Below are 11,688 nucleotides of genomic sequence, written 5' to 3' on the forward strand. Positions count from 1 at the left end.
ATGTCCCTTTGTTGAGTTCCAAGGTGTTGGTTGGTTTGTTTCCTTTGGCCTTCAAGGCCTGACTCCAGAGTGGCAGACCCAGGATCTGTTTTCAGGGCCTCTGATGCTGTTGGAGTGGCTAGAAGGGCAGTAGAGGTCTCCCAGGTAAGCTCACCAGTTGTAACCAGCGCATGCAAAGATAGCGTCTGGGTCTCCAATCTCCCGTGGCTCCTAAGTAGAAACTGGCTGAGAAACTGGCTGTGAAAGACCTTCTCTTGGCCTAAGGAGCTTGGGGATTTTTTTTTTTTTTTTAATTTTTAAAATTTGTTTTCTGAGACAAGGTCTCATGTAGCCCAAGACAATCAACTTAAGAAAGAAATGTTTATTTTGGCTCATGATTTTGTAGGTTTAAACTCCTTATGGGCTGATGTTATTGCCTTTGAGCCTGGTAAGGCAGCATACCGTGGTGGGTGTATGTGACCACTGAACATGGCCAAGAAAGTAGTGACGGTCTCACAATCCCTTTTCCAGACTGTCACTGGTCCTTACACCTAGGTCCTACCACCTCCCAGGAGTACCAAGTTGAGGACAAGCATTTAGCACTTAGGACTTTGAGGGAGAATATTCCAGACCTAAACGTAAATGTTCTTTGGGGAAGGATGGAAACAGTCATTTCCTGTCATTCCTACCCTTTCTCTCTGTAGGCACTCATTACTTCCGGGGAATTAACAACCTTCAGCAACCATGGAACAATTGGATTGGCCGCAAAAAACATGAGCTAAAGCCAAACAACCCTACAGAGGAAGGGCTGGCCAGTATTCATAGTGTCCTGTTCAGAAAAGACCCCTTCCTGTGGAGGGCTGCCCTCCTCTACTATACAGTCTATCAAGCCAGCCGGATGTCCTTTTGTGAACTCTTCAAAGACCTTGGCAAGTTTGTTAAGGACCCTAACACCAGATGGGATTACTGTGTAAGAGCCAAGAGAGGGTGGACTGACACTTCCCAGCCAGGTGAGTGTCCTCTGGGCAGGCTTCGGACGCTCTGGCTAGTTGCTAGCCAGTGATTCTCCTGGAAACAGGAGGATAACAAGTTTGAGGCCAGTCAGCTACATAGTGAGACCAGACTTCAAAGGCAGGAGGGCCAGGCAGCAAGACGGCTCAGCAGGTAAAAGGTGCTTGGTGCCAAGCCTGGCAACCTGAGTCTGATCCCTGAGACTCATCACATAGTGGAAGGAGAGAGGTGACTTCTGAAAGTTTCCTTCTGATCCCTCCACTTGAGGTCTGTCTGTCTGTCTGTCTGTCTGTCTCTCTCTCTCTCTCTCTCACACACACACACACACACACACACATACACACACACACACACACACATACACACAGTAAATGTAGAAGATTTTGTAACTTAAAAAAATAGAATGAGCACACATACAATGTTCTTCTTGATCAATCAATCACTGACTAACCAGTTACTAACTTTTTTGCCATTTCTGTATCTCATTTTCTAAGATGTATTTATTTATTTTTACTTAGGTGTATGTGTGTGCCTTCATGAGTTTATGTGCACAATATGTATGCCTGGTGCCCTCAGAAGCCAAAGGGCATCAGAATCCCTGGAAACTGAGTTATACCTGATGGGGTGATGGAAACCCAACCTGGGTCTTTTGTAAGAGCAGTAAGCATTCTTAACTACTGACCATCTCTCCAGCCTTTAAAAAATAGCTTTATTGAGATAGTTGAGATGGCATATGCCTTACAATTAGTCCAGCCATTTAAAATGTAAACTTCATTGTTTTTACAATATTATAGAGCCATGCAGTTATCATCACTAATTTCACCCAGTCCCCGCCATCCCAAGAAACACATACCCACTAGAATTCATGCCCCATGTATTCTCTCTCTCCGCTTTCAGGAAGTATTTTTAGTGGTTTTTACTTTTATTCTGTAAACTTATCTATTTTGAACATGTCATATGAATAGAATTATATAACTTGTGATCCTTTGTGGCTGGCTTCCTCCAATTAGCAGGTTTTTGTTTTGTTTTTTTTTCAGTTTTGGTATTCTTGTTGAAACTATCTTACTGTGTAGCCTTGGATGACCTGGAATTCACTGTGTAGAGCAGGGTAGCCTCAAACTCACAGAGATCTACCTGCCTCTGCCTCTGAGTGCTAGGATTAAGACCTTGGGAAACAGTGCCCAGACAGATGTTTTCAGATTCGTGCTGTAGCTGAAATAATTCTTTATCCTTTTGCCAGTTGTAGCACGAATCTTAGAAGGTCTCATTAATAAAAACAAACCCAGAGCCAGGTATCTGGGTGAATGCTAGAAGATCAGAGAAGCAGAACAAGCCACAGCCACCTCACCTTGCCAGTTCCTCAGCTGATCCTGTTTTCTCAGACTGGATGCCTCTCAGCTGAACTGTGCTGCTCAAAAGCCTAAAAGCTTAACCAGGCTAGTTCCTGGTCCTCACATGCCTTATATTCCTTTCTGCTTGGTGCCATCACTTCCTGGGATTAAAGGCTCTTGCTACCATGCCTGGCTATTTCCAATGTGGCCTTGAACTCACAGAGATCCAGGGAGATCTCTGCCTCTGGAATGCTAGGATTAAAGGCATGTGTGCCACCACTTTCTGGCCTCTGTATCTGGTGGCTGTTCTGTTCTCTGACTCCAGGTAAGTTTATTAGGGTGCACAATATTTTAGGGAACACAATATCACCACATTTCCCCCTTTTTGTCTAAAATTTTAAAAAGCTTACAACTAATACAAGAAAAACTATATCCAATAAGTATATACAGTGTATACAGTCAAGAATTACATTAATGATGTCTAGTCCATTAACATTTGACAGATTCAGATGAAAAACTCCATTAATATATAACAATGTCCATTCCATTAACATTTGACAAATTCAGACAAAAAAATTTTATTACTTACCCAATTTAAAACAAGTAGTTCCTTTTTAAAAGTAGATTCAATAATCACTTTTTTATCTTATCATATCCATGTTCTCTTTTTCTTTTCATAATAGATTCAATAATCTACCTTTGTCATTTTTATATCTTCCTCTTTTTCTTTTTAGATTCAATGATCTACTTCATATCTATATTCTCTTTTTATTTTTTTCAAACAAAAACTCTGAATCTAATCTCCTTGTTCAGCTTTTTTTCCTGACCATTAACAATTAACAACTTGTGACCAACCATCATAAACAATGACAATATCCATAACTTATTAAACAACCAAAAACCGTCCATCCCACCTGTTGGGAATATGGGCATTGTTTTCTTAAAATTATTTCATGTTTTCTGGGGGTTAAGATATCTTTAGGGAATCCTGAAAAGAAAATTTTTGAGTTAATTGTCAAGTCCTGTATCATGTGTCCAGTCACTGCATAATGAGAAAGTGCAGGGCTTGTTTTCAAGTTTTGTTCAAGTAGTCTGTCAGGCTGGATCATCTCATTTAGCCATCTCAAATTGTCCTGAGTAGTTTGTAGTCCAAAGTCAATCTTTTGGTGGTGTTAATCAGCTTAATGGCTTTACCATAGTCCATGTGGAATCATCGTTGTGGTCTCCTGTCATCTTTTTGAAGATTTCAAAGTCACTGTTAGGTGTGGTCGTGGTTCCCTGGAGACTTTATTTATTTATTATTTGTTTGTTTGTTTGTTCATTTATTTATTTATTGTTTGTTTGTTCATTCATTCATTCATTCATTCATTCATTTATTTTGTGCCTCCACTGTGGTTTGGAGCAATCACAGTCTGATAAATGTCTGTCTCTTGGAACCACGAATGTTCTTCCCTAGAAGAGAAAATCTTCACAGCAATTTCTCCCCACCATTTGTCTTGCCAAACTTTTCCAAACTGACCTTTGCCGATGCTTTCTTGTAACATAATGGTCCTGGCAATTCTTCTCTGAACAAGCAGCGGTAAACCCTTTGTCCCGGGTAGCAGCATCACCACAGTCACCAACACGATGAGAAGAAGCCTGAAACTCAGAGCAGCAGCCTCTGCCTCCATGGTCCCACTACTGTTTGTGGTTCGGCTCAGGCTGAAGCTTCTCCCAAGCCTCCTAGGCCGGCCTCAAACTCGGGATCCTCCTGCCTCTGCCTCCCTCAGTAAATCCAACCAGTGTGCACCACCACAACCAGCAACGTGTATCTCTTGTCTGAGTTGGGGCCGGCAAGGCCACAGGCAAGTAGCTTTTTTGAGAATTTGTACCACGATGTTGGGCGCCAGATGTAGCATGAATCCTTAAGGATCTTATTGATAAAAACAAACCCAAGCCTGGTGTTGGGGTGAATGCTGGAAGATCAGAGAAGCAGGAAAAGCCACAGCCACCTCACCTCACCAATTCCTCAGCTGGTCCTGTTTCCTCGGACTGGAAGCCTCTAAGTCCTCATCCAGAATGGATCTCAGCTGAACTGCTGCTCAAAAGCCTAAAAGCTTAACCAGCTCTAGTTACTGGTCCTCACGCCTTAAATACCTTTCTGCTTCCTGCCATCACTTCCTGGGATTAAAGGCTCTCGTTACCACACCTGGCTGTTTCCAGTGTGGCTTTGAACTGCCTCTGGAATGCTAGTATTAAAGGCGTGTGTGCCGCCGTTTTCTGGCCTCCATATCTAGTGGCTGTTCTGTTCTCTGACCCCAGATAAGTTTATTAGGGTGCACAATATTTTGGGGAACACAATATCACCATAGCCAGTTGGTAGACAGTTCATCCGTTTTCATGTGTAGGCTCTCAGGAATAATGCTGCTATAGTGTTCATGTGCAGCTGTGTTTTCATTCCACTTGACTCTGTAGACCTCACTGCACAGCTCAGCCTGGCCTGGAAGTCACAGAACTCTCCCTACCTCAGCTTCCTGGGGGTTGGCATTCAAAGCATAAGCTGCCACTCTTACAAGGGAAATAGTCAAGGAACATAGTGACTCTTTAGCTTTGGAGGCATTGCCCATGACTGTGCTGGCTCACATTCACCAGTGCTCAGTGTGCCTCTCCACGTCTTTGCCAACATTTGCTCATTTCTCATTTTTTAAACCAGCAATTGTTACTGCATTCTGGTGGATGTGAAAAGTACCTTATTGTAGTCTTGGTTGGTTTACCTGATGACTATGCTGTTAAACATCTTTTAATTTGTTTAGTTGATCTTTGTATTTCTTTAAGAGAACTGCTTGTTTTTTGCCCATTTTTTAATTGAATTATTTGCCTTTTAAAAACTGAATCACAAGAAGTCTTTATGTAGCTACAAATCTGCCAGCTCATCTTTTTACCATTCTGTGGACTGTCTTTCCAGTTCCTTGATCATGTTGTCTTTGACAACTCCAGCTACCCACCCACGCTGAGGATCCAGAAGGCAGATGTTTTCCTGCCTAACTCCTGTCTGAGGTTTTTGGTGGAGAGGGAGCATGTTCATTGAGAGGGAGACAACTGTGTACATGCATGTGCGTGCACGTGTTTGTGAAGACCAGAGGTTAGCTTCCAGTGTCCTTGTCAAAGTGCCATACACCTTTGTAGTATTGCTTTTTTTTTTTTTTTCCCCCCCGAGACAGGGTTTCTCTGTGTAGCTTTGGAACCTGGAACTCACTTTGTAGCCCAGGCTGGCCTCGAACTCACAGAGATCTGCCTGCCTCTGCCTCCTGAGTGCTGGAATTAAAGGTGTGCGCCACCACCACCACGCGGCATAGTATTGCTTTTATTTGGAAGAATTTTTATTTTTTATTGTGTGTGTATGTGTGATATGTTTGTGAGCATGGGTGCTCAAGCACCCTGGCATACGTGTGGAAATTACAGGACAACCTCTGAGAGTCTGTTCTGTCCTTCCACCTTATTGAGTATGAAACAGGAAATACCATGCTTCTGCCATGTTACCTGTTCTAGGATGCCTGCCCCGCCCCTTTCTTAGGAGGCTGCTGTTAGAGATGCTACCATTGCATCCAGCTTTTACACATGAGGTTCAGGGATGTAACTCAGGTAGGCAGGCAGGCATGGTAATCCCACCAGCCCCCTGAGCCACCTCAGGCTTTTCCCCCTGAGACAAGTCCTGCTAAGTAGCCCTCGCTGGCCTAGAACTCCATTTGTAAACCTTGTTGGCCTTGAATTCACACTTACTGGATTCAAACTGTGTACCACTGTACCCACCTCCCCCCATTTTAAAAATAATTGAGACAAAGTCTGGACTCAGTGTGTTCCCCAAGAATTGCCTAACCCTCTTGATCCCCTGCCTTCGTGTCCACACCTCAGATTATAAGCCACTGTGCTACCTACCTTTTTTCCCTACCTTATATCTTGAGGCAGAGTCTCTAACTGGGACTTAGGACACGGGCTATAGACTGGCTGGTCAGCAAGCTCCTGCCTTCACAGCACTGGGCTATATACATGCACAGCCACCCCAGCTTTTTACATGGGTGTTGGGGATCAAGGCTCCATAGCACTCTTCTAACTGAGCCACTCTACGCCTCTTGACTTTTTGTTTAATCTTAATTCAAAATTTTTATGTATATGGGTGTTTTGTTTTGTTTTTTCTTTTTTTGTCTGGAGCTGAGGACCAAACCCAGGGCCTCGTGCTAAATCCCCAACCCCATACATGGGTGTTTTGCCTGCATGTTTGTCTAGGCATGCCTGGTGTCTCTGAATTGCAGAGGTTACATCAGATCCCCTGAAACTAGAGTTAGAGATGGTTGTGAGCCTCCATGTGGGTGCTGGGAATCAAATCCAGGTTTTCTGAAAGAGCAGCAACTCCACCCCTAAAGGCTTTTTTAAAAATAGACATCCTGAAATTTATATAAAACAGGAACAATTTTAAGATGCTGAACCTTCATTAATGCATTACTCTGGATGACTAGGAACTCCCTGTGTAGCTCAATCTGGGTTTTCCAGTTTTTAAAGCATTAATTCATAATTTTATTAATTTTTCAAATTTTATTTATTTATTTATTTATTTTTGTTTTTCGAGACAGGGTTTCTCTTGTAGTTTTGGTGCCTGTCCTAGATCTTGTTCTGTAGACCAGGCTGGCCTCGAACTCACAGAGATCTGCCTGTCTCTGCCTCCTGAGTGCTGGGATTAAAGTCATAATTTTAGCTGGGTGTGGTAGCACATGGCTGCAATTCCACTCTTCAGGAGGCTGAGATGGGAAATGGATGTGTGTTCAAAGCCAGCCTGGGCTACACAACAGAAGCCAGTGTCATTGACAGTTTTTTAGATGTAGGTTTTTAGAATTGAACTACTCATGCTTGAGAGGCAAGCTCTTCACAGACTGAGATGTTTCCTGAGCCTGAAACTTAGTCTCAAAAACAAAGCAAAGCAAAAACAACCCTAATCAACCAAAACAGTATCATACTATTTCACCCAGATGATCGACATTTCAAGATCCTTTTGCCTCAGCCTCCCAAATAGCTCTTGACTCACAGTTATATGCCGTAGTGTCCAGGATCATAATCATAAAGGAGTTAGGGCGGGCCTAGTGCTGTTTAGCACAGAGCAGACAGAAGAACATAGGACATTCAAACACCCCACACCTCCATATTGCCCTTGTTAAGATGTCTCACCCCATCTCTCCATCACACCAAGGCATGACCCTCATGCTCAGTTGGTGTGGGTGGGGTAATGTTTGTAAGTCACTGACTTTAAATCTCAGTCTTTAAATTAAATTAAAATGCCATTTTAATTATGAAAAAGTGGTAAAATAGGTTTTTAAGGTCAAAGTACTGGTCTGTGCACTATCAATACTATCTTGTTACTTTCCAAGATCTTGCATTTTATGTTGTGACAATCCTTGAATAAAAATAAATGTGGGCCAGGCATGGTGGGACACAGCTGTAATCCCAGCACAAGATAGAGGCAGGTGGACCTCTGTCAGTTCAAGGCTAGCCTGGTCTACAAACAACTAAAGCTCTCTAGTGAGTGAGACCCCGTCTCAAAAAATAAAACTAGGATGTTTTAAATACATTCTACCACCAAGAGAATGGTTAGCATCTGAATCAGTGTTTCTTTAAACATTAAAAACTCATCATTGGGCTGGAAAGATGGCTCAGCAATTGAATGTGTACTGATTATGCAGAGGACCTGAGTCCATTCCCAGGACCCACTCTGGGCAGCTCACAGCTGGCCACCTGAGGTGCTCATACTGAAGTACACAATGTGTTCTGTGGTAGGACAAGATACACTTAAGGCAAGCACTCACACGCACACATGCACATACGTATGCACGCACACACACAGGAATATGCACACACATACTCGTGCACACATACCATTAAAAATAAAATCTCAGGGTTGGGGATTTAGCTCAGTGGTAGAGCGCTTGCCTAGCAAGTGCAAGGCCCTGGGTTTGATCCTCAGCTCAAAAGAAAAAAAAAAAATCTCCTTTTAAAGAGAAAGAAAGTAAACATTCTTCTGGTTTCTCCAGGGTGTTTCAGTAAAGACCAGGTGTACTTGGATGGAATCCTTCAAATACTTCGATTCAGAGAGTCCATAGACTTTCATCTGCTGACTGCCCTGGGCAAGGTGAGTGAACAGTGTCCCGGATTCTCCGAACCTCCCAGTCAGCATTTCCTTTCACTTGGTCATGTGATCCAAGCCACCCGTGTTCAGACTGTTTGTTACTTTGTTGTTGTGGAACAAATTTCTTCTTTGTGACAACAGGAGGAAACTTCTTTGTGATCAGTAAGAAACAAATGATTAGAGAATTTGGGGAAACATTTTATTTTTTATGTGCATCTTTTTTTAAAAAAACCACCTTTTTGGGTTTGCTTTTGGGTTTTGTCTGTTTTTTGAACCAGAATCTCATGAGCTAGGATGGCCTCCAACCAGTTATGCTGCTGAGGATGACTTTAAATTTTTCTTTTCAAGACAGTCTTTCTCTGTGCAACAGTCCTAGCTTCCTGGAACATGACCACACTATTTTTTTATTTAAAGAATTTACCATTAATTCAGTATAACATTGAAGTACAGTACCAATCTTGTTGCATATGTCCATCACTGACTCAGGTGACCAGGTACTTTGACAGTGAATGCTGACATTTGAAAGGAATCCTTTCTAAGCAACAAGTCGTAAGAGTGTGCTGCAAATATTCCAGAAAGCACGGGTCTGGGGAGGTGACTCAGTGGCTTAAGAGTGTTGGCCATTCTTGCAAAGGACCCCCAGATGGTTCACTTCATAACCACCTAGAACTCCAACTTTGGGGGACTCACATTTTCTTTTGGCCTCAGCAGGTACCTGCACACACATGCACACCTACACACACACACACACACACACACACACACACACACACACACATCTTTACAAAATGTATTTAGAGAGCTGGAAAATGGGTTAAGAGCACCTGTTTCTCTGGTAGAGGATCTAGACTTCATTCCAAGCACACACTTGATAGCTTATAACCATCCATAACTCCAGTTCCAGGGCATCCAGAACCCTCTTCTGGCCTTCAAAGGCACCAGCCACACATGTTGTGCACATACATACATGCAGACAAACACATTTTTTTAAAAAATGTAAAATATGTAGATACTTAGGACGCCATGTTGCAAACAGATACACAGCTGTCTGGTCCCTGCTTCTCCATTTACTGAGCGCAGGCAGAGTGGATTTCAGTGTCATCTCGGGACAGTTACTGAGCACTGGCCTCCACTCAAAGTCAACAGCGCAGGCTGGCCTCAGACTCATAGAGGTTCACCTGTCTCTGCCTCCACGTTCCCAAGTGTTGGGACTAAAGATGTGAGCCACTACACCTGGTCTCATATCCACATATTTAAGGTCCAAGAGAAAAATTCACTTCCAAAAGGTAACTTGTCATTGTAAAACAATTCCCTTTGTCAGGTATCTTACGAAGATGTGGATCGCTTGAAAGAATTGGCAGTTACTGAAAACATGAGAGTCCCCCACTTCCTGCATGACCACAGCCGGTACATGGAGCACTTAGAGAAGATCATGGAGGTGAACGAGCTGACCGACGCAGAGCTGAAAGCCCTCATCTAAGCAGTGTGCTCCCCCTCAGTGGCTGTTAGCAGCGAGGGCACCTAGCACCTGCATTAGCCAAGAGTGGCGTGAGCTCAGTTTCTGAAGACCAGCCCTCAGTATCCAGCTGAAATTTTAGGTTGTGTGTAAACCGGAAACTGTTTTCCTAAAATGTGTCTATAGACGGCAGGTGAAAGTCACTCCTCTCCCTCCACATCTCTCCAGAGACAAACGGAGATTCCTGCTGATGACGACTCCAGGAGGGGTGTAAACTTGAGCACTGAGGCCAGCTCCGGCTTGGGGGTGGCCAAATTCTAAGCGGTGCAGTATAAACTCCAGGGTTCTATTTCCTCTGCTGAACAGTGGCGAATTTTCTTCTTTGAACATTTTGTAACAGGCGATTTTGTAACACGCCAAAAGGCTAGCGTTACCTCCGAGTTCTTATTTTTCTTATGTTTAGTAATGTTAAAAGGAGAATGAAAAGAAATTTGAAAACTTTTCATTAAGTTCTTTATTTTATACGTCTTCGCTTTGTTTTCTCAGCTTATATAAACTAGAGAAGTGTGTGTGTGTGTGTGTGTGTGTGTGTGTGTGTGTGTGTGTGTGTTGCTAAGGATCAGACGTGGGTATAATCTGCCACTGATCTATATATACCCCAAAGCTCGACACTTATCTTTGTCCCTGCACTCCCATTTGTTGAGTGCACTGAAGAGGACCGCAGGCTGGTGGTCCCTAGAGTGTCACCCACAGCACAAGCCTGGCCAGTTACCTCTGAACCACACTGTGGTGCAGAAACACAGTTACCCTTTACATTTTAGTCAGCTTTTAAGATCCTTTCCTTGGCGAGGAACTAGAGTGACAGTGTCCTCAGCAGATGGTCTTGAAAATGAGTTGCTGCTTTCTGCCTTTTATCTTAGCATTTCGTTCATTCATTCATTCATTCATCCATCCATCCACTCAAATGAAAAGCTGGGAAAAATGAGGCTGCTCACCTTGTTTGGAATGTGTCATGAGGAAAGGACAGACAGGCTGACCTTGAATAAACTGGGCCATGGTGTGAGAAATGAAATTTCTGGGCCCTCTGATGAAGAGCCTTTGGTCAATTCTGATACAGCTTGACTGTAGAAGTCCATATACACTTTGCAGCGAGTACACCTGGGCTCGTAATCGACTTTCCTACTACTTCCCAACCAGGGAGAGTGCTACTGGAACTAGTCCAGGGTTGCTATGGTGATTCTACCCAGAGCCCTCGGAGAGCTCATCTCCACCTCAGTGCGGGCAGAAATGGGCTGCCAACTCCAGGAGACAAAGCCTGCAAAGCCTGGGCTGTGTTTCACACGTCTGGAAAGGCTTGCTTCAGGTGATAACGTTACAGCTAAACCCAGCTTTGGCAGTAGAGCAAGGCCCTTTGGAGCTTGAAAGACCCTACCTCTTCACTCCACAGCGTGATAATCCGCGTGGTCTGTACATCTGTTTGCCAGGCGGGGCAGGACTTAGGTGACAGAGACATCTGCTCCCAACCCCAGGCATGCCTCTCCTTGCAGCAGAGGGCTGTGCTTTCAGCCTTGTCCGAGTTCTCATCCAAGTGACTGTGTAAGATCATTTTTGTTTGCTAATGTAAGTTTTGTTTTTTGTTTTTTGTTTTTTAAGGTTTTTTGAGACAGGGTTTCTTTGTATAGCCCAGGCTGTCCTGGAACTCACTCTATAGACCAGGCTAGCCTCAGAGATCTGCCTGCCTCTGCTTCCCAAGTTACTGG

The 11,688-nt window shown here is 43.6% G+C and overlaps 1 protein-coding gene across 4 annotated transcripts in view; it reads left to right on the forward strand.

The window, feature by feature from the left end:
* Kiaa0895 (KIAA0895 ortholog) overlaps positions 1-10,430 on the forward strand; it is a 54,624-nt gene extending 44,194 nt beyond the window's left edge. For all 4 annotated transcript variants that reach the window (XM_036192143.1, XM_036192141.1, XM_036192142.1 and 1 more), the window contains 3 exons: positions 684-989; positions 8,378-8,475; positions 9,794-10,430. In XM_036192143.1, the coding sequence (XP_036048036.1) occupies positions 684-989; positions 8,378-8,475; positions 9,794-9,952 (563 nt within the window). In that variant the 3' untranslated portion in view covers positions 9,953-10,430. The remainder of the gene's footprint in view (positions 1-683; positions 990-8,377; positions 8,476-9,793) is intronic.
* The last annotated feature ends 1,258 nt before the right edge of the window (positions 10,431-11,688 follow it).

This window comes from Onychomys torridus, chromosome 7, assembly GCF_903995425.1.
Source record: "Onychomys torridus chromosome 7, mOncTor1.1, whole genome shotgun sequence".
NCBI classification, from domain to species: Eukaryota; Metazoa; Chordata; class Mammalia; order Rodentia; family Cricetidae; genus Onychomys; species Onychomys torridus.